The sequence below is a fragment of the Heloderma suspectum genome, chromosome 4, assembly GCF_057233095.1.
Source record: "Heloderma suspectum isolate Gila_16-S chromosome 4, 16-S_ref, whole genome shotgun sequence".
Taxonomy (NCBI): Eukaryota; Metazoa; Chordata; class Lepidosauria; order Squamata; family Helodermatidae; genus Heloderma; species Heloderma suspectum.
In genome coordinates, this window is record NC_139461.1 from 166117940 (window position 1) to 166144973 (window position 27034).

Genomic DNA, 27034 nt, shown 5'->3' on the forward strand with positions numbered 1-27034 from the left:
AGTGATCCCAGGTTCTAGTGTTACGTGAGAGAAAATTCTCTCTATCCACTTTCTCCAGACCGTGTCTCTTAAAAAAAAACAGAAACGTATTTTCTTCCACAGTGCTCCCAAGGCCAATCACAATTTGTAAAATTAAACAAGCTTAAAATAATAAGATGCAGTAAAACATGCAAAAGCAAAAACACCAAAACAATTAAATTTAAAACACCTAAGAAAATAAAATGTGATAGCAACCCACTGAAAAACAGCCTTATAGCTCCTTTTTGGTGCTGCATGTTCCTGAAAATTATATGTGCCTTTATGGTGGGGCACGATACAAAAGACAAATCACATGTAGGGTGACCATCTAACTAACCTCCATATAATAAAAGTCGCAATGACTGTGAACAAGATTTACTGAGAATCTTAAAAACTAAAATACAATAAAATGTTTTCCAGTTACAAACTGTTTTAAATAGATTTGGAATACATTGAAATTGAAGAAAGAAAATAAAGAAAATAGCTATATTTCAGTAACATGTAAAAGATACATGTAAACCTGCAGTCTGCAACCTTGTGATTTCCCCAGCTGCAAGGCAATGTGATGTCACTTTCCAAATATGTGAAATCTTGTAAAGTCCTCAAGAGTGTTTGCAAAACTAACTTGCTCACACTTCCTTGCAGTTAGATCAATAAGGCTGCAATCCCATACTCACTTATCCGGGTGTAAATTCCATTGCAAAGTGCAATCCTATACATGCTAAGCCTGACCTACCTTACAGGGTCTTTGTAAGGATCACAACAAGATAATGGATTTGGTGTTCTGGGAATACTTTGAGTGCTTTAAGGGTTTTTTGTTTCATGGCTCAAACGTCTGGGTTACTGGTGGGTTAAGAGCTGGGCATAGAAATACAATGTCATGTTTATATGTCTGTGTATGTTTTACATACTTGCCGTGTTGCAATCCTATGATTTTTGGACGAGTGTTGCTCACCAACAGTGAGTATTACGAAAGTTCTACGGGAAAGGAAGAGGGCGCTGAACGAGAAATACAAGAATGAAAGCGGAAAAGGCTGACAGTCCCTCAGTTCACTAAGTATCGGCAAATACGTCTAGGGACTTTCCTTAGCTTACCAGCGCATTATGCAACTTCCAGCTGACTTGCAGGAAATAAAAGCCTCTCATTACACTGAACTTTGTACTTCATTAACGTGAAGGAAAAGCTTGTACTGTGTAAGCTAATTTCAGCCCATTCTTTTAAAGCTCCATGTGCTGAAAAGGCTCTTCCCTGACCATGGTACGAAAAGTGGCAATTGTTGGGGCAGGTGTGAGCGGACTGGTCTCCATCAAATGCTGCCTGGATGAAGGGCTGGAGCCAACATGCTTTGAGAGGACGGATGGTGCCGGGGGACTGTGGCAATTCACAGTAAGTGGCATGAACTTAATTTAAAACTTCAAAGAAAGTTTGGGGGCTGTAACCATTCTACAAACATCCAGTTGAAAAGGAGCTGAGAAATATGTTGGAGCCAAGGCAAAGCTTCTCCTGGGGTGCTTCCAGCAGGGGGGCTCCTAACACTACCTGTCCAAATGCATTTTGTAGCTATTGCGTCTTTTTCTCCTTAGCAGATCCTTTTACTGAAAGAATAAAGATGGAAGGAATGGTGGGAAAACACGGGAGAGTTAAAAGTGGAAGACAACTATGTTGGGACACCACATAAAATTCCGTGAATGCGGCAGGGCATTTGGGAATGACTGCAGGAAAAAGGCTTTGTCTGGAACCAGCCCTGGTTCCTGCCTGGGCGTAACTTCAACAAAGGAACGGAGAAGAACGTCAAACTAACTAAGGGCGCAATCCTATTCAGATAGGCGTCCGCCTCTGAACTCGGAGGCAACCGCCTATCCAATGCAGGGCAGGAGAAGCACTGAGGGGATCGTTCCCTCCGCGCTCCTCCTGCCCTGTGTTTTCGGCTAGACAGCCGTTTGCGGCTGTCTAGCCACAGGAGGAAGCTGCCGTACGACACACTGGATGTGTCGTACAGGCATTTCTGCCCGCCCCACCCCGGAACGCCCCTTTTCGGCCGCTCCGCACTCCTCTTGCGAGCGCGGAGGATGGGGCTGTTCCGCGCTGCCTCCGAGGCAGCGTGGAAGTGGGGTGAGGTCGGTTCTCTGGGTACCGACCTCGGAGCGCGGGCTCCAAGGTCGGTTCCCGGAAAACCAGATATCTTATGGCTGTCTAGCTGCTGTCTAGCGGCGATAGGATTGCTCCCTCCAACAACTGCCTTGCCCCTACAGGGCCATGTCAAAATGACCAGACTGTATTGTTTGGAAACATTCCCAAATGCCTGCAACAGACATCCCTCACAATGTAAGAGGGACACGTCTTGATTTGGGACATTCTGTTACTGGAATTTACATCCAAAGCTAAGCAACAGTCAGCGGTCTTGCTTCAAAGCATCACGGACAGCTTTGTTGTGACATTAGCCCTTTTCCAGCACTCCATCTGTAGACTGAACATGCATATGTGGGGAGCAGGGCTGCATGCACTGTTCCCCTCCCAGCCCATGTGCTTTCATTGGAAGGTCAGAGTACATGCAGTCAGCTCTATGCGCACAAGGCTCTCTCCATGTGTGAGAACCTTTGAAAAAGCACAATTCTCAACCACCGGGGGAGCCCTGGGTGTGTACAGTTCTACACTCATTGGCTGCATTCAGGCCTTCAAGTGAACGTGCGTAGGTTGGAGGCAATCCTGCTCCCCCCGCCCCCGCTTCAGTCTACACAGTGGATATCTAAAAAGTCTGATACAATATTCTCTCCTGGGCCCAATCTACATGGCCGATTTAGTGCGGACCAAGAGCGCATCAGGGTTGCTTGCACCAGATGACACTGTTACCAATCCGCAGCAACCCCACAGCTCCCCTCTGGAAAACGCATTTTCTGAAAGTCCTTTCAGCGTGTCTTTTTTTCCTTAAATGCAGCTTCCACGTGGTTCCGCTGCACTGTGCCCCGTCCCCCCACATTAAATCCTGGGTGTGCCTCTGTGACCTGGCTGTGATGTGGCCAAGGGGTGGGGCCACCCCCTCCCCCCCACCATTCTCTCTTTTTTTCCATTCGCAGTGGGGTGCTTTTGGACACAGCCTTTCTTTCCCACTTAGCACTACTTTGTGCTGTTGCATCCTTTCAGTGTATTGCAATACTGCTGTTTTCCCATTTACAGCATGTAGCCTAGTGCAGTAGCTGCTTTACCCATTCACAGTATGCCGCCTGTTTTCTCATTCATAATAGTGCAGTAGCACTATTTCAAGCATTCACAATAGCGCAGCAACTGCTTTACCCATTCAGATTATGCAGCCTGTTTTCCCCATTCACAATACTGTAGTCCCTGCTTTACCCATTCAGATTATGTAGCCTGTTTCCCCATTCATAATAGCGCAGTAGCACTGTTTCAAGCATTCACAAAAGCGGAGTAGCTATTTCACTCATTCAGATTATGTAGACTGTTTTCCCATTCACCATAGCACAGTATCTTTTACTCTTTCACAACATCCCAATGGTGGATGAGAGGGGAGAGGTGTGGGGTAAACTACAGGGGCTTAATTCAGCACTTCCAATATACTTCCCTGAGCAGGGGGCATGGTCAAGGGCAGGAACATGCCTCTCTCAATGGTTGAGCAGCACCTACGGGGTTGATGATGTTCAGTTCTACTCCGCCCACCCAACCCAGAATTCTGGGGGTTTCGCGTGCTGTGTGACCCATGAAAGTGGAGTTTTAGGTAGTGTATACTCTGCTTTTCCTGCTTTATGTGCCCCTGACGGATCATAGCGATTTCATGAAAATCCGGATATAATCAGAAAGCGCTTCTCATTCCGTTTCCATGTAGATCGGGTGCTGGATCAAGCACAGAGGAAAATGATTTTGTGAGCTTGCAGCAGTAGCTGGCTGTGTGCAGTGCTAGCTGGTTGGTAGCCAGCGACATCACAACAGCATGGGGTGGCTAACAAAACATTCTCACCACCCTGTCAGAACTATAATCCTCAGAGTTCTTTGGAAGTTGCTATGCTGTTTACCCTCTTTTGAAACCAGTGTAATTTTACTGTTTATGTGTTTGTTTCTTTGTTTCTTTGTATATGGCATTTGTATCTAGGCTGAGCAGCTCACAAACATAAAAGAATAAAATGCAAGATCATAAAAAAACATATTGCAGCATTAAAAATGGTCAGCAGTGAAAGAGGTAAAACCAGTTTCATGGCATAGCTAAAAAATACACAACATGTAAACGTGGCACAGACTTAAAAATCGCACATTTTAAGAGGGCTGGGCATATTTTTATTTGATAGGAAACTCCTGAAAAGGGAAGGACCAACGTTTACAGATCTGTGGTAACCAACACCTCCAAGGAGATGACTTGCTTCAGTGACTTCCCATTCCCAGAGGATTGCCCCAACTATCTGCACCACTCCGTGCTCCTGGAGTACCTTAGGGCTTATGCGGAACAATTCCACCTTCTTGACTACATACATTTTAAGGTGAGGAGGAAGCAGACAGATAATCTGCAAGAGTCAGGACAGGGATGTGCTCCAGCCACAGTAAGGCTTTTCCATGCTTGCGTACAGCAAGAAGGTTCCCCTCTCCCCGTTTTCAGTTGTGGCTGTGAGTACATTGGCATTATAAATTTAAACCACTTTTGAACATTAAAAATATAAGAAGCACCCTGCTAGATTAGACAGATGCCTCTGGGAAGCCCACAAGCCGGGCGGGAAGGCAGGAGCCCCAGTACCCGGTACTCAGAGGTATAGTACCTCTGAACATGGAGGCTCCATTTATCTGTCATGGGTAATAACCATTGACAGATCTATCCTCCTTGAATTTTTCTAGGGCAGCTTTCCCCAACCTGGTGCCCTCCAGATGTTTTGGACTGCAGCTCCCATCAGCCCCAACCAGTATGGCCAATGGTTAGGAATGCTGGGAACTGTAGTCCCAAACATCTGGGGGGCATGAGGTTGGTGAAGGCTGGTCTAGGGGCTTTGTGAGCCAGGTCAGCTATCATCACATCTTCTGGCAGTGAATTCAGTAAGTTAATTATGCACTGTGCAAAGAAATACTTCCGAAGTTCTTTGAAAGGGGCCAGTCTGTCATCGTTTCCCTCAAGGAGCCCAGAGCATCACATCGGACTTCTCACAGCAATACAGTTCCTAGAATCCCTGGGAGTGGGTGGAGTGGGGTAGGGTGGGGTGGGGGAAATGAGGTAGCATGAAAATAAAACCAGTTTGGGTCTGCAGTGTAGACATGCCCATAGCCCATTTTCACAAATAACCCTACAAAGCATCTTGTCTGCTATTTGTGTGCACACAGATGTTGCTGTTGCGGGACAGAAGGCAAGAAAGAGCCATGCCTCTTGACTAATGTACACAGAAATGCTAAAAAGACTTCAGAAATGTGTGTGAAAATCCTCATCAGCCAGCTCCATGCATTTCTGACAGTTCCTTCCCTCCTTCCTTTTTTATACGATCTGCGTCTTAAGATGCATGTGCCCGTAATATAGAAGGGGTAATGCATGTATCAGTTTCACAGAGAAATATGCCATTGGTAGGACTCCAGTCCAGCCACTGGCTCACAGGCTGGGAAATAAAAGTGTTTACTAAACTCCCCACGTTACAACTGAGTGCATCTTTAGACATGAATGTGCACACTGTACTTTCAAAAACTAACACCTGGAGGTTGTACCTTATTAGCGACTGCTGAGGAGGCAACAAAGTGACTGCAACGGAGCTGGGAATTTTTCCTGAGTGCTTCTAATTGTGTTGTTGTTGATCTCCACACTTTTTTGTTGAGAATCTCACCCTCTCTCCTCTAGCCTCAGACATCCCAACAAAAGGGCACAAAGTACAGCAAACTACTGGGGGTGTCATCAGGATGTGTAACTCTATAATGACGTACCCTTAATTTTTCTTTTTGGGGGCTTTATGCCAGACCACAGTCTATAGCATCGGAAAACACCCAGATTTCACAGCCACTGGACAATGGGTGGTTTGTACCGAAACTAACGGGCAGCGGGGATCAGCCATTTTTGATGCTGTTATGGTTTGCAGTGGCCGATATACGGAGATTAATCTACCACTAGCTTCCTTTCCTGGTAAGTTTTGAGCATATTGCTTCAATGCACATGTGCTAGCATGCTTGTTTCCCCACCCACCCACGTAGGGAAGGAGCAGAAGAAATATGCACTAAGGCTGGCTTTACACTAGACATTTATAGCGCACTCTTGATTGGTCACTCATGGAAGTTTGCGGGTCATTCACATGACACCGTCAACCTCCAGGGCACATCCAGCTGTTTTTGATCTTTATCCCACAACACCCCCCCCCCAGATAATCCACTATTTAAATGCAAATCCGCTTTAACGGCTGTGTGTAAATGTGCAGTTCACTACAACCACAGCCTTGGAAGCAGAAGCCATTGGGTGGAGCAGAAAATCAAATTGCTCTTTTCCCACCCCACCCCTCCAGTGTGTCTGGCTGTTGACCTGGGCTGGGGGGAGAGTTTTCTTGGCTGGGCTAGGAGAGGCTCAAAGCAAGCGCAGAGCTGGCTGGGGGAGGAAGAAGAAGATGGCAACCCCTGTGTAAACAGCTGACACCAACGAAGCCGCGCCCCCACCCCGCCCCCTGCTGCTTTCCAGAGACAGGGAGACACTTGAATCCCTTGGAAGACCCACTGATGCACAGCGCACTCCCCACCCCGAGGCAATGGAGAACTTGCCTGGGTAAAGACCTGATCTTTATCTCACTTAGAATGCAGAAACAGAAGCCCGGTAAACTGCGAAATAAAAAGCCTCATGTGGTGAACCCCCATAAATCCCAGATAAACTAGAACTTTCAGTCCGTAGAATGCACTGTGCATCATTTATCTTAGGGCCAAACTAGATTCATGTGACTAGCTGTCATGTGCATAATCTGAAAACCACAAATAGCCAGTGAACGGGACGGGGGACGGAAGGGCTGGATTGGGACTATGGCAGGGGGGAAACAGAGGGAAAGGCCAGGCAGAGCTAAGCCAAGGCAGCTCAGTGCTCTTCACTCCTGAGACATGCCAGGTGGATCATCCACCCAGCCCACTGCTGGGGATCAAATGACATCAGGGGGCATGCTACCCGACATCATTTGGCCCATGGAGAGCTGGGTGGGGGTCATCTGGCCCCCACCCCAAACTAGTCCCCCCACCCCTGCCCGAACCCTTTGCCCCTGCTGTGTTCCCAACTGGACTTGCCCCTCCCCACATGCCAGCTATTTGGTCCCCCCCCCCCCATGCTGGCTGCTTACATTTTTAAAATTCTGCCTGCCAGGGCTGGCCACCTGATTCATACCTCATCTACTTTGGCCCTTCTGTCACTGGTAAACAAGCAAGGGATGTGCCTATCGCTGGGTCTGGCTGCCATCAGAGGCTCCCCTACCTTGAGACCCTCTGAGGCGCTGCCACAGGCTGTAGATTTTGAATGTTGTTAAGGGCAACAGAGGAAGAGTCAGACTAATCCAACTCACAGGGCACAATCTGCGGAGAAGTTCTCCTCCACAGCCCCCAGTGAAATGACTGTGAACAGCACAGCTATTAATTCGAGTTCACTAGTGACTGGTACAGAGCTGTCATTTGGATTTTCTACCTCAGAGACCAAAAAACTTGACGACCACTGATGCCACTGGTTTGGGGAACCAGACCCCATTCATAGCTGGGTAGATCTGATAATGTCAGAGCTCTGCTAGTTCAGATTAGAGGCCTATTTAGTCCAGCATCCTGTTTCCAACATGTAATATGAAACAAGTACATGTACACAACATTCCCCTCTTTTTTCTCAGGGATTGAAAACTTCAAAGGTCGCTACTTTCATAGCTGGGAGTACAGAGATCCAAAAGAGTTTGAAGGGAAAAATGTCCTTGTAATTGGTGCTGGGAATACTGGTGGGGATGTCGCTGTGGAGATCAGCCGCACAGCTGCGAAGGTATTGTCCTTTGTGAACAAATGTTTGCTATCTGGAGCAAGAGATACAATCACATTATCCCTGTGGGGTAATCATAATAAATGTATATAGTGCTTTCAGGTGTTCGGAGTGCGTTATCTTATCATCCTTAGGACAACCCTGTAAGGTAGATTCCAAAATCCATATTCGGGCAATACCACTTAAACCATTTCAAAGGTCACAAAAGTGTGTTGTTGTTTATTCGTTCAGTCGCTTCCGACTCTTCGTGACTTCATGGACCAGCCCACACCAGAGCTTCCTGTCGGCCGTCGCCACCCCCAGCTCCCCCAAGGTCGAGTCCATCACCTCCAGAATATCATCCATCCACCTTGCCCTTGGTCGGCCCCTCTTCCTTTTGCCTTCCACTTTCCCTAGCATCAGCATCTTCTCCAGGGTCTCCTGTCTTCTCATGATGTGGCCAAAGTACTTCAGTTTTGCCTTTAATATCCTTCCCTCAAGTGAGCAGTCTGGCTTGATTTCCTGGAGTATGGACTGGTTTGATCTTCTGGCAGTCCAAGGCACTCTCAGAATTTTCCTCCGGCACCACAGTTCAAAAGCATCTATCTTCCTTCGCTCAGCCTTCCTTATGGTCCAGCTGTCGCAGCCATAGGTTACTACAGGGAATACCATTACTTTAACTATGCGGACCTTTGTTGTCAGTGTGATGTCTCTGCTCTTCACTCTTTTATCAAGATTTGTCATTGCTGTCCTCCCAAGAAGTAAACGTCTTCTGATTTCCCGGCTGCAGTCAGCGTCTGCAGTAATCTTTGCGCTGAGAAATACAAAGTGTGTCACTGCCTCCACGTTTTCTCCCTCTCTTTGCCAGTTATCAATCCAGCTGGTTGCCATAATCTTGGTTTTTTGAGGTTTAACTGCAACCCAGCTTTTGCACTTTCTTCTTTCACCTTCGTCATGAGGTTCCTTAGCTCCTCCTTGCTTTCAGCCATCAAAGTGGTATCATCTGCATATCTGAGATTGTTAATGTTAAATGTTAATGTTAAAGCCCAGCACGTCGCATGATGTGTTCTGCGTACAGGTTGAATAGGTAGGGTAAGAGTATACAACTCTGCCGTACCCCTTTCCCAATCTTAAACCTGTCCGTTGTTCTGTGGTCTGTTCTTACCATTGCTACTTGCTATTAGCTGTACATTGCTAATACAGATTCCTCAGGAGGCAGACAAGATGACTTGGTATCCCCATACCACCAAGAACTTGCCACAGTTTGTTATGATCCACACAGTCAAAGGCTTTAGAACAGTCAATAAAACAGAAATAGATGTTTTTCCAAAACTCCCTGGCTTTCCCCATTATCCAGCGGATATTGGCAATTTGGTCTCTAGTTCCTCTGCCTTTTCTAAACCCAGCTTGTACATTTGGCAATTCTCATTCCATGAATTGCTGGAGTCTACCTTGCAAGATCTTGAGCATTACCTTACTGGCATGTGAAATAAGTGCCACTGTTCGATAGTTTGAACATTCTTTAGTCACAAAAGTGTAGAAGCCTTCAAAACCTCCAGAGCTCTTCATCAGGCAAGGTGTTACAAAATGCAGGTGTGGGGAGGGGGTGGGGAAAAGAGTCTAACTTGATGTTACACAGGAACATAGGTTCATCTAACCCAGTACAGTTGACACTGACTGGCAGCAGCGCTCCAGGGTTTCAGGCAGGAATTTTTCCAGCCCTGCCAGGAGATGCCAGGGATTGAATCTGGGACAACCTACATCAGGGACAGGCAACTTCGGAAGTTCCAAGGGTTATTTTCATCCCCTGGACTTCCCACCACAGGCCCCACCATGTAGGGCATTGCACAGTTCGCAGGGCACACACCCCCCCCCCCGAAAAGAGAACTGCAGCTAAATGCCTGAGGGAGGCCCACTGAATAGCCCCAAGGTGATACAAACATTTAATCTTTGATGTTTGGTCTGTGAAGGCTCATTCATGTGCAGGTCACCACGTGCAGCTTCAGTCATCAAGGACTGCACGAGTCCTTAAATTCTGGCCATCACTATTGCCCAATGGGATAAAGGCTTGTTACGATTTTTGGCAAGTTTACACTTCCTACCTTCCATGGTCCTGACAAAAGTTGTGTTCCCCCGCACTGGGAGGGAAACACCCAGAAGCACCAATGGAAACTTTCCTCCAGGTGCAAACAGCAGCTGCGGCAGCAGGTGGGGGGTATTGGGACCACAACAGGGGGAATGGGTTAAACTCTTCCTCCCCACCCTCTGGGGTATTTACATAACAAAAAATGCATGTTAATTGTACTCACGTGATTAACCTCAAATCTAATCTGGCCCTTTTATAGTCTGTGCTTCAGTCTCAATCAAGGGTGGGCAAATTGTGGCCCTCAAAATGTTTTGGCCTACAACTCTCATCAGCCCTACCCAGCAGAGCTGGCAATTGAGGGATCATGGGAATTGTAGGCCAAAACACTGTAAGGCCACAAGTTGCTCACCCCTGGTGGGCAACTTGGATCTCCAAGGCAGCTTACAATGGATTATACCATTAATACAAAACTAATAACCTGTCCTGGTGGTGAGTAGCTAAGAGAGATTGTGGGGGAATGTGGTATTAATGCCACTCCCCATGCCCCTAGTGTTTCTGCTGCTTTACAGGGTGTCCGCAGGAAAGAGCCCCACAAGTCCACTTCATCTTAACACACAATTTGCAGCATTTGCTTTTACTGAAACATTAGTTGAGAGTTTTATTCCTGTTTCTGCCATCTTCTTATGTTTTGACACTTATTCTGAAAGGAAGGGACTTTAGATTAGGAGAAAGGGTTTCATTATGCATGCCACTTTAGGTAACCAATCACAGGAAATAACAACTGTGGGCCCAGCCACCTACTTGCAGGTGTAGGGTGCTTCCATGTAATCTGTTTCAGCCTTCAGTATATATATTTCCTGAGATCTGTTCCTGAGAACATCACACAAACCTCTGGCTCCTTCTCTCAGAGCCATGGACCTTCTTTCAGACATGGCCACTTCAAAAAAGCTGGCTTGAGCATCTTGCACCTTCTGCTTAAGCTTCATTCACTCCACCACAGTCGCTCATTTTATGGTGCTACATCAGCTGGTGCTGCAAGTGGATGGCTAAAACGGGTTTGTTGAAGAAATCCCAGAGGATGGAAGAATAAATCCATTGGCCACTTGACTATTCCAGTTCTGTGCCATTGCAACGATGCAACCAAGGAGTGCCCTGTGGATTTTCAGAAGGACTGCCCTCCTATTACTTTCTACCTCTTTCATCTTGCAAATATTACTGAAGGTTTTCAGCTTGTTCATTTTCATGGCATCATGCAAAGGATTCATTGGTGGGTTGCTTGCTCTCAAATCTCTCTGTTCTGAACCTGCTATAAACTTTCCCTCTGGCTTCATGTGTCTCCACTGGATAGTGGCTATTTTCCTGCTTTTTTTATGGAACTAATAGTGAAACTGTTTGATCCAGCAAAGACGTTGGGCCAGCTTGGGCCCTCTGTTGCTTAGTCACTACACGAGATCAATTTTCAATTGCTCTCAAAGCAGCTGCCAAGTAGAAATACTCTTCTCCGCTTTGAATCCCCTTTAGGTCTTTTTCAGCACCAGACGTGGGACGTGGGTGTTAAGCCGCATTTCAGAGGCTGGCTGGCCTTTTGACCTGGTCTTCTCAACTCGCTTTAAGGCATCCGTTCAAAAGCTCCTTCCTGCAGGCTTCATAAGCAGGATGGTGTCAAAGATATGCAATCGGTGGTTCAACCATGAGAACTATGGATTGGTCCCTATTCAAAGGTATTCTCCTTGAATATGACTGAAATTGCATATGCCAGAATGCCCTGCTTACAGAAGCTGAAGCTCGTGGGATTAGCCTGGTTAAGAAGTAGCTAACTCCTATGTGTGGACAAGAATCTGTTGAAAGAAGTTCATTTCCCAATGCACTTTGAACAAACTTCTCTTCTTCAAGGGAACTAAATATCTCATAAAAATCACTAGCCAATTTTGTCAAACAGCAAATATACTTGCTGATCACCTTGATTTTCCCTGAGTGATCTCTGTAAGCTAATTTCCTAAAGAAGAGCAATTTGCTGAAAACCCATTCGGAGTTTGTTTCTTCTTGTCTTACCAAGGTGTACTGGATTTGCATGCATAAGGCAGTATTTGTATTACAACAAAGTATTAAGGCCAGTGTAGATGTAACACTGGCTCCCTCTAAGCCATGACAAAGGGGTTGGATGTCCGCCTCAGGCAAACTCATGCTCTCATCCTGTCCCTTGCCCTCTGGGTGAACACTTCTCATCAGGAAGACAAATCGCCCACCAACAGCACTAGGGGATGGGCAAATCTGTCATGCTCAGTTTGGGCCAGGTTCTCATTTTTGCAACGCTAAATCAATTCCATCCCAATTCCACATCAGATTATGAACAGTATCTTAGAGGACATGTGCACCATTTCTCAAAGGCAAAATAGGATAATACCAGAAAACGGAACTGTCTCTGGTAAATAGGGTTAGTTGAGTATACATAGGCTAATGGTGTTTCTTTCCACTTTCCACTGTTTAACAGTTCATGGATACCTTTAATTCTGAACGATGAGCTGCCCAGCTGCATTCTCTGTGGTGCCGTGGAGGTAAAACCAAATGTGAAGAGATTTACTGAGACCTCCGCCATCTTTGAAGATGGAACAGCAGAAGAGAACATAGATGTGGTCATCTTTGCTACAGGTTACACGACCTCATTTCCCTTCCTGGAAGAGTCTGTTCACGACATTTGCAAAAACAGTGCATCCCTTTATAAACAGGTCTTCCCTCCTCATCTGGAGAAGCCTACACTGGCTGTCATTGGCTTTATAGCAGTAACTGGATCCATTCTGCCAGTGGTGGAACTTCAGGCTCGCTGGGTCACAAGAGTGTTTAATGGTAAGATGGCCAATGCTAACCTGGAAACAAAAGTACTCTGACCTTGGGTAGATTTCCAGTTTTAACATGTTGTTAACACATCTTCAGGTGTTCCTCTGCAACCATGTGGACTAAAAACGTTGTTTTTGTTTTTAAATTAAGCTGAAATTTTGTCTCATCAAGATGCTGGATCCTGCTTAAATGACATATTTTGTACTCTGTGCCATGATCTGACCCTGCAGGTTTCCAGAATGCTAGCTAAGCGACTGGCTTCGCTATAGCCAGTGCCATAAATAGGCAATGCAGAGAATCCTGCAAGAGTATTTATGGTGCCCATCACAAACCCAGCTCTCATTTTCAAGGGGGGCAGGAGTAAGTGGGCCTTTAAAACACTGTACTTTACTAGTATATTTATTATTAATTTATTTTATATACATATTATTGAATTGTACATTGTTGAATATTATTAATATTATTGAATTATTCAGTATTATTGAATTAAGATCTATTGGGCAGGATCTAATGCTGGCAATCCACCAGCTCTAAACCTGTTGTGCTAGAGAAAACAGCTCCTAGCATAACAGGAAAGTAGACCTAATGTAACCCAAAAAACTACCCCAGACTACCACTTCCAGAATGGGACAAGTCAGTGGACTCATTTCTGCAACCTCTGTTGACTTGTCCCATTCCAGAAGTGGTAGTTTTGGGTAGTTTGGGTAGCTAGCACAGTGGCAGCATTGGATACTGCCCTGTAGATATTACATATGGTCTGGAATACGGACCATATATACCATATATACAATTCATATTATACCAATACAGTTTTTAAAATATATGTTTATTTATTTTATCTTTATAAATGAAATAAACAGTACCAAAATTACCAACAACCTGATCAATACTACAATTTCCCAACAATACAATATTCTGATGAGGACACCACAATAACAAAAAGAGAAGGAAAAAGAAAAGAAAAAAATGAAAAGGGAAGAGGAAAGGAAGTGAAGAAAAAAGAAGATTCTTTCCCCTTCCCTCCCCCTCTCCCTCTCCCTCCCCTTTAGAGAGTTAAGGTTAAACTCCAATACCCCCCGGCCTCCGATGCCATTCTGTTTTAAAAACTATATCTATAACCTTAACAATCTTACATTTCAATATCATATCATCAATCTTATATCAAAGAAACAGGTCTACAATTCATTAAATTATATATATATATATATATATATAGTGTTATATAATAATAAAACTTAATATAATCCTTCAACAGTCAGTAATATATTTTACACTAGATATATTATCTATTTTAAAATAAAAAATATAAAGAAAAGCAAGAACAAACAAAAGATGAAAGAGAATAAACGAATATATGTATAGTCATTTATCTTCTGAGCTAGCCTGGATCATGTAGACTAAACACAAACAGTTAACAAAGCTAGTTTAAAGATTCCAGTTCATAGGGTTGTACCAGAATTCTGATGCATTTTTACATTCAGCCATGCCTCCGCCATTTCATGATTTAGAAACTTCTTCATCTGACCTTCAGAGACAATACAAATCGTAGCAGGATATTTTAAGTAATATTGTAAGTTCATTTGTTTTGCCATATTTTTTGCTTTGATAAATTGCCTTCTTTTATTCACCACCTCTTTGATGTAGTCTGGAAATAACATAACTTTATCTTGTTTCCAGGAAAGGCTTCCACCCTCTCTTGCCAAACGCAGGATATAATTCTTTGTGGAGACTTTTACAAATTGGACTATGATCGTGTAATCAGTCCCTTTAACATTTGGCACATGAAATGCCTGCTCAATATCAAGTAAATACTCAGATGGGATAGAAAGTATCTCATGCAAAAGTTTATCCACAAAAATAGGCAATTTTACATCATTAGACAGATTTTTAATCCCAATAATACGTACATTGGATCTCCTCGTGAAGGCCTCCAGTTGAGAAATTCTATCAGAGGCATTTTTAAAACAAATTTGTGTCGTAGTTTCACTTCCTGCCACTCAGTCTTCTAGCTCATTAATTTTCGTCTCCATTTTTTGCCATGACGCATTAATTAAATCTACAGCTCTTTGCAAGGCGGTGATGGAATTTTGGATTAAATCCAACCTTTTGGCTTGCTCCATAAATTGCGAAGATAAAGTCTTTATCAGAGTAAATAATCCCCCTATATCTTCTGTTCTCGAAGCTTTTGACACAGGGAGTGCAGGGAGAGTTGATGCCAGCTCCTTTCTTCTCCTCAGCACAGACATGTTTCTCTCAAACAGATCTTGCAGGTCCTCAGATGTTCTCAAATATTGTTAACATTTCTTAAATCATCCCTCAGAAGTTGTTGATATTTCTTCAAGCATATATTATTATGGAACACATCAGCCCTGTTTTCTCCTATGAAATAGGAATCCCAGTACAGCTTTTTGCGTTGGTAAAGCTCTGGAAAGATAATCCTGGAATCCAGCCCCCCCCCCCCACTATCTCAAGGAGGGTACTTTCTCCAATAAATTATGCAGATGTTGCTTTGCCCTCACTTTTAATTCCAGGGGGGAGTGAAAAGGTTTTTCAACCTTTTAAAAAGCTGTTTGAGAAAGCTCCCACGGAGCGCCCGTGGGATGCTACCAGAGCGACATTGGTTCCAACCGGAAGTGATACCAATACAGTTTTTTAAACAGAAGATCAACAGCAGAATCCTATACACATCTACTCAGAAGTAAAAGCAACTGCCGGTCTTTTATATGGTGTTGCTCATATGTCAGCAGATATAAAAATTCTGATATCTAGCTGCCAGCAGGAATGCTGATAGTTTTATTTATTTGTTGGTTTGTTTATTTTTTGCATTTATATCCCGCCATTTTTCCTCCCAAGTAACCCAAAGCAGCATACATAATCCTCCTCCTCTCCATTTCATCCTCCAACAACAACCCTGTGAAGTAGGTTGGGCTGAGAGTCTGTGACTGGCCCAAAGTCACCCAGCGAGCTTCCATGGCCAAGTGGGGACTAGAACCCAGATCTCCCAGCTCCCAGTCCAACACTTGAACCACTACACCACACTGCCTCTCCACACTAGTTTTCCAACACTTTTTATGCTATTTTTAGTTTTTACTTTGGTGCAGACTGTGATGAAATATTCTAATGACAAAATCTTCTATCCCACCCATGAAGTCCAGACTCCTGCAGACTATACTTTTTTAGCCAGCTCTCCTACCAAATATTCTTGAGACCCAGTAGATCTGGGGGTCAAACAAGATTTAACAGAGGCAACTACAATTGTTTAATTGTGTATCTGCTTCATTCACATATAGAGAGAGTGTGAGTGTGTGTGTGTGTGTGTGTATGCGCCTGCTTTTAACATCAAAGGGGCCATGTGTGTCAGGGGACATGAATTCTCTCTGACCTTCTCTTCCAAAGGTTGGCCAGCCAAATTCCTTTTCCTCAGACTCAGCTCTGGTGTCAGAAGTGAGCTGGGCTAGGAGAAAAGTGCCTGGGGTAATAGTAGACCACAAGGTTGGAATGAGGGGAATGTTTAGCTCCCCTCATGCCTGTGCCTCTTTTAATGTTAAAATCAGACACGCTCACCCCACTTTGCACACCGATAGGGCAGATCCACTGTTAAACAAATGTGTGTAATTTGGCCCTTAAATATATTTCTATTAATTTATGCTTCAAGAAAATTCTTTCTGCAGGCACCATAGCGACTGAAGCTATGAGAACATATATATATATATATATATAAAGCAAAACATGTATTATTTGATTATGCTATAGATAAACCTGAAAATGAATTTAAAGCTGAAATCTTATGGATGTACTTCCTGAGTAAACCAACTTAGGACTGAGGGGCATGCATCTAAAGATTCTGAAACAGATGTATCCAATCATCCTCAACTCTATCCCCAATGCTATCAACATTTATGCAAAGTTTGTGTCATTTATTTTCTTATACTCAGGGTCAAGTAAACTCCCTCCAGTGAACAGACTGATGAGTGAGGTTGCTAAACAGAAGAAGGATCTCCTTAAGAAGTATGAAATGTTATGTATTCTTGTACATATTATAATTAACACTGTAATGATCCTTATCCAGGTTCAATATGTTGAAAGGAAGCACCTGAAACCAGGGACCAAATACACATTAGGCTAGAGTGTGAAACTATGGTGGGGGCACATGGAACACTTGGAAAGGTGTGTGTGTGAAATTCCAGGGAGAAAGGAGTTGGTAGATTAAGACTGCAATCCTATACACGTTTATCTGGGAGTAAGTCCCAGACATTTATCTGGGAGTAAGTCCCAATGTGATTCATCATACTAGGTTCAGTGCCTAGATTAGATGGGTCTGGCCATGTAGCTTGGGAATGGAATCTTATTCTTTGATCCAATACAACTGGGCTACCCTGGGGCAACTGCAAGGGCCATATTCAGTGCCACATGTAGTTAGGCCCTCACTCACTCAATATTCCATGCCACAGAGTTATTATAAGACGGTGGTTTGTTTGTTTTTGCTCCCTTAGAGTTTTTTTCTTGTAGATTTCTGCGGGGGTATTCTAAAAAACCTCAGGGTTACCCCGAGCCTAGCAATATCTCTCTCTTGTGTGGTGTGGTTTTCACTACCTAAAGGCAAGCACAAGAAGACTTGAATTGATATACAATAGGACAGGATTTATCAGGCCCCGTCCGAAAAGCAGGAATATAGTACCCTACTGTTAGGACAGGCAGCTCTTCCGAGGCTCTCTTCTTTCTAACTCAGGGTAGGATGATGGGGCAGGAGCGGAGCAGCCACACACAACCCTGAGAAAGCCGTGTGGATCAGTGGTGGCTGTGGGGTGGGGACAAACTGCCTACTGCTTCCCACCTCCCTTCTCCATCTGCCCCGCTCATCCCAGAGCCAGCCACAGACCTTTCCAAGTCATGGCGGCAGGGCAGGGCGCTGACGTCCTCTGAGCAAGGCACCTGCTCGGAACATTCCCCCCGCAAACACTGTGTGCTGTTGTTGTTCTTGCTTTTAATGGCGAGCATGCATGCACAGACAGACCGGGGAGGGGGGGAGCCTTTTTGCCAGGGGCAACCTCTTGATTGCTCCCCTGAAAGCCGGAATTGCTCCAGAGCGCTCCCTCACTACGGAGCAAGGGAATAAACAGGAGAGCCGCCCTGGGTGGCTCTGCCCGCTTTGTTATCAGGCAGGGCGCTGGGCGAGCCAGACACCAATCAGGGTTGTTACAAACAAAACACATGACTGAGGGGGGGAAGCGGCAGCGGCAGCTTCAGCTGGACTTTCCGGCAGGGCAGGAAAGAGAGAAGCAGCAGCACAGCTGGATCAGGTAGGGGAGTAGTTTTATTTACCTTTGTGTAAGCGTGTGCCGTCTCGTTCGGATTGGAACCATGGTGATCTGGGAGGGATGGAGTTAAACCTCCCCTGCATTTTCGTGCTGAAGTTCTATCTCCCAACCCCCAACCCATGTTTTTTAAGGCTTCAAAGCCATCAGTGGGAAATGAAGTTTTTCCCCTCTTTTTTAGATTTCCCCCATGCTGTGGGGAGGGAATGGAATTTTGGCATTAAAATGGGGGGGAGCTTAAATTCCCCCTCCTGCAGTGCCACAGTCCCAATCCAAATCGGCCTGCACACACACCAAAGAGTTGTGTGCCAGGGGCTTTTCAACCCACTCAGTTCTTCCTGGAATTTCCTTTCCCATCATCATGCGTCTCCCTCTAGGGCTGTTGTGCCTCTTCCTTGGCTGAAGTTCCAGGGAGGAAGGAAGTGGTATGAAGAGCTTTTCTAGACAAGGCTGTTAAACCAGCTCTTCCTACTCCAGGTTTCATTGCATAATCAAGACTAGAGTTTTGTATGAAGTTATTTTCCTTTCTGCTACATAACCTCTAGGTGGCACTGTGCTAAAACAGAATAACGAAATGAAACTAGCGGGGACTTGCAATTTGTTTCCCAGTGCTCCCAAATACCAGATTTTCCCCACTCAAAAATCCTTACGAAAGTGCTCTTAAAAAACAGAAGTGAACCTGGAGGGTGACAGTGGTGTCTAACGCACCTGTAAGCAACTGTGACTGAGAAATGGCGAGCGCACAATAAAAGCCTTGTCTAGAGAAGCTATGAACCTTGGTTATTGGGAAAGGAAGTTTACAGCGCAATCCTATACATGTCTACCCAGAAGAAAGCCCCATAGTATGATGAATCACATTCTGCGCCAAACAGGGAGGAGCTCTTTTGCTGTTCAGACACATCCCAGAACGGAACTCAAGCTGCGCCTTTACAAACAGGACTAATCAGTGTTGTTCTCCCCATGAAGGAAACCCTGGGTATGTTCAAGCGGCTCCCTTCACACTGAGTTGATCATGTGTCAGCGGGGGATGTTGCCACAGTGCACAGAGTTCCTGAGGGGGTGGGGACTAACCCCATGCATTCCCGCTAGCCCCTTCCCATGTTCAGTAACAAATGCCTGAATAGGGCTATTGCTGTCTACACTGAGCTACAAAACACTTACTGGGTTTGCTTTGGAAATTAACACTATTCCCGTTTCTTTTTCTACTTTAGGAATATTTCCAGTGACAAAGCAAGGACAGGTTTTGTTGCCTACATGGATGAAATTGCTGACTGCATAGGTGTGAAGCCCAACATGCCATTGCTCTTCCTATTAGACCCCAGACTAGCCTTGTCAGTTCTCTTTGGCCCCTGCAGTTCTTACCAGTACCGCCTGAATGGCCCTGGGAAGTGGGGAAAAGCCAGAAGTACAATCCTGACCCAGTGGGACCGAGTTCTAAAGCCCCTGAAGACCCGAGTAATAGATGACTCTCCCAAACACTCCATGGTTTCTTGCTGGGTTAAAGTCCTTGGCTTGTCTACATTCCTTGGGGTTGCCCTGCACATTTTTAAATACTCATCTCCTTCATGGTTACCCAAGATAAAGTGAACGGATAGGTGCCCTTTACTTGTTTCATGTTTAGTGCTTTAATCACAGTTGTGGTTTGTGCATCTGAATGCCTTACCGTACTGGTTTTCAAAAGTTAATCATGGCACGGAAATGATGTAGTCCAGGGGTTGGCATAGAAGCTGTGCAATACCCTGGAGACGTTCTTTTGTTTTATGGGTCCTAAAGACTTGGGAAAGGGATGCTGTAATACCATGTAATCTCACTGGATAAATATGAAGGCTCTATTTCTGTTTTGTTAATCTTGGTTTCATTGTGTGGGTGAGTTGTGTGTTCAGCAATGTAGTATACATGTTTACTCAGAAATAAGCCTAATTGTGTTCACTGGGGCTTACTCCCAGGTAGGTGTGTTTAGGATTGAAGCCTGAATGCCTAATAGGTTATGTAGTCTAGCAATATTGACCTTCAGGGAGACAGGTTTGGTGGGAGGCACAGCTTATTTGTAATCAAGAGCTTTTCTACACAAGGCATTTATTGTGTGCTCGCCATTTCTGCTCACAGTTGTTTGGGGGTTCATTAGATGATGTAATGACCCTCCAGTTTTGTTTCTGTTATTCAGCAGCAATTTCTGTGAGTTTTTTTAGAGCCGGGAAAAAGAAAGCAAAATAAAATGTTTTCTCCACTGGTGCACTTGTGCTATTCCGCTATACCACAATGCCACCTAGAGGTTATGTAGTGAAAAAGCAGGAAAGGAAAAGCTCCTTGCGTAAGAGTTCAGATCTCAATTCTGTGTCGAAAATGAAAGTCAATACAGTGGATTAACATCCTTGTGTAGAAAAGCTCCAAATGTTCCATCTCATGTTTGGTCCCCTCTGCCCTTCTCAATAGCTCATCAGGTTCAGACAGACCACTGGCTGTTAGTGTGCAATCCCTCCTTATTGCTCTTCTGTTCTTTCCAATAGCTGCAGGTTATAAGCTGTAACAACAATTTTTAAAATTGAAATTGAATAAAGTTGTTTAATATTTTATAGTTTGGAATTCCCCAACCTAGCTCCACTTGAGAATAAATATCTGCACATATTAACTGTAGTGTGATCAGCACTGTACTCAGTACAAATGACAACTGAGCTCAGTTGGGAAACACTTTCAACACATTTGGGGGAATGAGAAGTATTTGTATAGCAGTCTCCCTCTGGGCTCAGGTCACCAGAAGGGCCAGAGCATGGAAAGAGGAGCTTGCCAGTCCCTATGAGAGCAGACAACTCTATGGGGCTCTGCTGAGCTCAGATACCGGGGCCTTTAAATCAGTCTTAAAATAATTCTCTGCCCCAAACCCACAAACCAGACATTTTCCCCACCTTCCTAGAGCTGAAAAAAGTCCTTACAATTGCATTAACATTTTTTACTTCCTCTTTTTGCAAATAAAACAAACAAAACAATCCATGTTTCTGGAAGTTCCCTCAGCTTTAATCCTTCATGTCCCAATGAAAAAGAGGGGGATGTTTCCTTCCTCTTGCCAACAGACAGACCCACTTTGCTAAAACATCCCCCCCCCCAGCTCATGATAAAAACATACATAGAAGGTTAAGATAGGAGTAAACCCCATTGAATTCAGTGGGCTTACCTCTGAGTAGACATGCACAGGACCGCACTTTTGAAAGGGCTACCTAGGAAAGACTGGAGAGAGGCAAGCAAAGGAACAGTACCCATCCAGTAGAGACACACTCACTCAAAGCAAGGTTGATGGTATCGCTGCTCCCTCCAAGGAAGGCTAAGCAGACTTGTGTTGCTGTTGGCTGCCCTCTCTCCCCCTCTCTCCCTGCTGGACACTGGGGTGACACAGGCAGGGTCTGTAAAAGAGCAACAACAACAAAAGGGAAAAATATAGAAAGTGTTACCTACCATTTTAGGCCTGGATTCTCTTGATGAGCTTTTCTGGAGGATTCCCTCTCCCTTACCAATTTTCCTCTAGGAAGCACTATGAGGCGCTTACTTGCTGGGTCTATTTCCATAATGCCACTATAATAGCAGAGCCATCTAGTAGTTGGTAGTAAAATGAAATATATAGAACTTGCCAAGAAATAAAAACAGCATGTGTCAGCCTGTGTAAAGGTGCCGATCTTAATCCCACAAAGAAGCCGGGAGGAGAAGACCTGGTAAGGATGTGGGATTTTAGCCTCATGTGATGAAGCCTTCAGGCAGGCCCTGCTGTGCCTGTGCGGAGCTGGAAGAAGCCAGGAGAACAGAGTATGTGCACAGCTCAGTCTCCTTTACACATATACAGATCGGACTTGCTGATAAGGACTGCCCTGAGTCTGCAGACTCTATGCTGGATAAGAACAAAATGGTAGGGATTTAAATGGCCTTGGTGAGTGGCAGGAGGGGGACACAGGTGGCATTTGCTGCAGCAAGAGAGTGAGGCGAGTGGGGCTCTCTGGAGCTGCTTGCCCACCTGATGGCACTACAGCAGGTGCTCCGGAGAGCCCTGCTGTTGCTCTGCCATTGGGCACTGGAAAGCCCTGCCAACAGGGCTCTCCAGAATAGCCGCTTGCTCAGTGACACTTGCTGGTGCTCCAGAAAGCCCCACTGGTCCCACTCTCCTGCTGTAGCAAATTCCACTGCAAGAGAGCAGCCAGCGGAGCTCTCCAGCACAGCCACTTGCCCTCTGTTTTGCTCTGAGGGGATCAGAGTCTCAGACACCCGCCCTCGGGCTCCTTTAATGTGAACCAGAGGGCCAAACGCCTATCTCTGAGGGGGTCCTTCCAGGCATTGTGGGAGAAGAGACAGGCATGGTGGAGGAGTGTCCCAGGATATTGCCTGTAAGTGTGTCCTCTCCTGGGGACCCCCAAATGTCAAAGCTGCTCTTCCACACAAAAACCCCTTATGGCTATAATTCTGAAATTTGGCAGGCTTGATCCCCTCAGAAGAGGCAACCATCCTGCAATTTTCATCCAATTCTGCTAAGAAATAAACAATTACTAGCCGTTCCATAAAACTAGAAAGGTGCATAGCACAAAACCCCCTCTACCTATTTTCCTGACATTGGACAGGCATAATCCTCTCCTAGTTTTCTAGGAGATGCCTACAGCTATCATCCAATTCTGACCAAGAGAAAAAAAAGTTATAGCCGCTTTTTGATTTGCCGCAATACTCAATCGGAAGCATGAAGCCTTAGTTTTCCGAACCTCAGCCCGGGCTCCGTACCAAGGTGAGGTGGACGTACTGTGAATTGGTCCAAGCAGAAGTGGGCTGTTTCCTGAAGTGCTGAATCGGGGTCCAAGTTGAAGTGGGGGTCGGTGTCCGCCTCTGATTCTAAATGAACATTTGACCTCTGAACTACTAACCTTCTGGCCCACACACTCACACATATGCACACACACACACACACACACACACATAACCCCATACTTTCCTAAAACCAACTGAATATAAAAATGGAGGACAGTTCTATTCCTTCATAAATTGTTTAATATCTTGCTTAGTAAATGAATGGTTAATGGATTAAATGGTGGGTTGTTGTTTTTCGACGAACTGAATATTAGGGAATTAAATAAGGTTGTGTTGAGATTAATCGAGGCAAGAGAAAGAAGAGAGGAGTGATTAACGTAAGTGCAATTCCATTCCCGTATTTCTATTGATCTTTTGAAAAGAGAATGCTTAGAACTGACCACAAGATATACAAAAACAAAGGAATTAGGAGACACAGAAAGCTCTTACTGCAGAAGATGTTCAGAAAATATTTTCAGCTGAATTCAAATTAGAAGAAGTAAAGACAGACAGAGATGTCTTCAGAGAGAAAAAAATGTGTTCTATAAGTGATGAGCCATGTCTGTGTGCATAGAAAAAGAGAAGGATATGTATATTGTCATCTTTCAGGCTTTGGTATTATGTATCCCATCTCTAAAATAGGTATATGTTTTCTAGTAAATCTTCTACATGTGCTATTGATCTTATAAAGCATATCATGTGCAACATGGCCTGTTATCTATGGCCTGGCTCACTTTCTTGAGGTTTCCACTCTGTAATTCGCTGCTTTCTGATTGTACCACAGTTGATAGTTTGGCCTGATTATGTTGATCCATGGGCCTGATACCATGTATGGATGGTAGAACTGATTTATAAACACATACAATAGATGTACACTGTAGATGAGGAGAATGTACTGAAAGGCCTTATCCAGGCTCTGTGTACCAAGCAGAATACAGTCTGGGCCAGAAATATTGGAACAAGGATAACTGTTTTGGGAGATGGCCTCTGTACACCACCATATTGAAACTGAAAGGAAACACACCCAGATGGGAGCGAAGTCAGGACTATCAGCTGTAAATCAGGGGGTTTGAAAAAAGTGGGGCAGCAACCATTCAGGAAGTACAGCCAATGGCACCCCGCCCCCCAATCGGTGGTGGCTCATAAGTAATGGAACAAACCAACATCATTTCAAACTTAAGGATCGCCTTTAATACCTGGATGAAAATCCTTTGCAGTCAATGACTGCCTGAAGTCTGGAACCCATGGACATGACCAAATGCTGAGTTTCCTCCCTCGAGATGCTTTACCAGGCCTTTACTGCAGCTGCCTTCAGCTGCTGCTTGTTTATGGGTCTTTCTGCCTTCAGTCTTGTCTTCAGTAAGTGAAAAGCATGCTCTATGGGGTTGAGATCAGGTGACTGACTTGGCCATTGAAGAACATCCCACTTCTTTGCCTTCAGAAACTCTTGGGTAGCTTTTGCTGTACGTTTTGGGTCATTATCCATGAGTGTGACCAGTGGTTTGCACCTTGTTGTGCAGCCTCTGTATTTACATTCATAAAGCCATCTCTTGACTGTAGATGTTGACAATGACATGCTTACCTCTGCAAGAGCATTCTTGACCTGGCTAGATGTTGTGAAAGGGTTCCTCTTCACCATGAGCAGAATTCTGCAGTCATCCACTTTAGTTGTCTTCCGTGGTCTTCCAGGCCTTTCGCTGCTGCTGAGCTTGCCAATTAATTCCTTCTTTTTCAGGATGTTCCAAACTGTTGTGTTGGCCAGTCCCAATGTTTTTGCTATCTCTCTGATGGGTTTATTTTGTTTCCTCAGCCTAATGATGGCCTCCTTCATTCGCATGGACACCTCTTTGGACCTCATGTTGGGAGTTCCAGTGAACAGCTACCAAATGCAAATGTAACACTCAGAACCACCTCCAGACCTTCTATCTGCTTGATTGTTCATGGGGTGCCCAGGAAACAGGCCACACCTGGCCACGCAGCTGCTTGTCAGCCATTCGTTCCATTACTTATGAGCCACCAACGACGGGGGTGTGTGTATGCCACTGGCTGTCCTTCCTGAATGGTTAGTGCCCCACTTTTGTCACACCCCTTGAATTACAGCTGGAAGTCCTGACTTCACTCCCATCTGGGTGTGTTTCCTTTCATTTTCAGTGTGATCGTGTACAGAGGCCAACTGCCAAAACAGTTATCCTTGTTCCAATATTTCTGGCCCTTACTGTATGTTGGGCTGTTTCTACAAGTCTACATTCAATGTGGAAGGTCTTATCCAGGGTCTGGGTAGCAGGGGTTGTTTTCTTAAAATGTGCAACCAGTTGTAAAATGTTCAGAAGAAAAACTATGCAGTTCAAAATTTGAGTAATGCAAAAGTTGTATTATATTAGCTGATGTAAAGACTAATAACAACATGAAATGTAAAATGAGTTGTTCAGGCTTCTCTAGAAACCCAAACTCTGTTGAAGCATGCCCATTTCTCCTCCCCCTGCCAAACGCACTGCCTGCAGACCCCACCACTACTCTTAACAGTATGTTCACCAATGTTTCCCAAGATGAAAGAAATCATTCTAGAACCTGGGGAACCCTTTCCTGGCAAGTCCTGTGAAATAGTCAGTGTTACAGTAAAAGTGCTAATGCCAGAAAATATCTAACATGACATCTCTCTCTCTTGTTCTTAGTTATTTTATATCCCTCACTCCAAATAAAGTCCTGTTGCAGTTCGTGATGCCTCTTGTGTGAAGCTTGCTTGAATATAACACTTCTGCATTAGTGCTTTCGCCATTCTGAGGATTTTCTGCCATTCTGTGTAGGCTTCTAAATGTTATGGAATGTGAGTCTAAGCAACAAAGCATGTGCACGCATATAAGGAAAATGTGCATATGTGTTGTAGTGGTGCATGCGCATTACAATCCCACATTAGAAACAACCTGTTCTAGCAGTATTTCTTGGGCCGTACTTTCTATATACATCCCTGACTGGTTGAAAAAGCTTGAACAACACCCCACCCCCACCGCACCCAACCAGTCATACACTTTTAGGTCTTGCTTTATACTAGTGTCACATTTGGAGTCTGAATTATGTAAGGATGATCTATGATAGTATCGCATATGGATGTATTGCTTGGTGGTGGAGGATTTGTAAGCACATGGACATGGCCAGATTAAAGCATGGGTCTAAGGGTTGCTGTCCCAGTCCCACCATTTTGGGGGGCCCACCATTCTAGGGTTGCCATAATGCCCAGTCAGCCAGGGGTTTCCCAGATTTTAGCCATGACATTCAGTGCCTGTTTGCACCATTAGCTGTCCCAGATTCTCCAGCTTTCATTTAAAGAAGAAAAAGCATGTTTCTAGCCTTTGTAGAAACTGAGATACAAGGTAAAATATACAGGCACAACTCTGTCCCACTGATTTGTGAGAAATGAGCATGCTTCTGCCTTTTAGTATATTTAGGAAGCAATCCTATGGCTGCTAGACAGCGGCTAGATGGCCATAGGATATCTTGTTTTCCGGGAAGCAACCTCCCTCTACTTCCGTGTTGCACACAAGAGGAGCACAGAGCAGCCAAAAAGGGGCGTTCCAGGAGGGGTTCCAGGGCGGGGAGGGCAGAAATGACTGTACGACACATCTAATGTGCCGTACAGCAGCCTCCTCCCCCACTCAGCCCTCCCACAGCTAGGCAGCCACAATCAGGTGTCTAGCTGAAAATGCAGGGCAGGAGGAGCACAGAGGGAACAATCCCCTCCGTGCTTCTCCTGCCCTGTATTGGATAGGCAGTCGCTTCCGAGTTCGGAGGCGGACACCTATCTAAATAGGATTGCGCCCTTAGCCAATGAGTGAAGTCACAGCTGATATTTAGGACACAGTACTGCTAGCCAGTGCAATGAATATGAACTTGAGCACGCTCCGGGAGAGAGCGCAGGACAGGAAGGCCTGGCGTGCTATGGTCCACGGGGTCACGAAGAGTCGGACACGACTGAACGACTGAACAACAACAACAACAACTGCTAGCCAGAAATATAATGTGTAGGGTAACGCACCCATCTGGAGAAG

General features: G+C 44.9%; 1 protein-coding gene across 2 annotated transcripts; it reads left to right on the forward strand.

Moving 5' to 3' along the window:
- Positions 1-1177: 1177 nt before the first annotated feature.
- Positions 1178-25709, forward strand: LOC146347684 (dimethylaniline monooxygenase [N-oxide-forming] 2-like). Of its 2 annotated transcripts, XM_084851092.1 has the most exons (9): positions 1178-1405; positions 4315-4503; positions 5948-6110; positions 7825-7967; positions 11551-11750; positions 12521-12873; positions 16800-16872; positions 19391-19458; positions 24802-25709. In XM_084851092.1, the coding sequence occupies exons 1-9, from the start codon at positions 1274-1276 to the stop codon at positions 24804-24806; spliced, it is 1326 nt and encodes a 441-aa protein (XP_084707218.1). In that variant the 5' UTR covers positions 1178-1273; the 3' UTR covers positions 24807-25709. The 2 variants fall into 2 exon arrangements, with proteins under 2 accessions (XP_084707218.1, XP_084707216.1); XM_084851090.1 differs by lacking the exon at positions 24802-25709 and having other exon boundaries at positions 19391-21580.
- The last annotated feature ends 1325 nt before the right edge of the window (positions 25710-27034 follow it).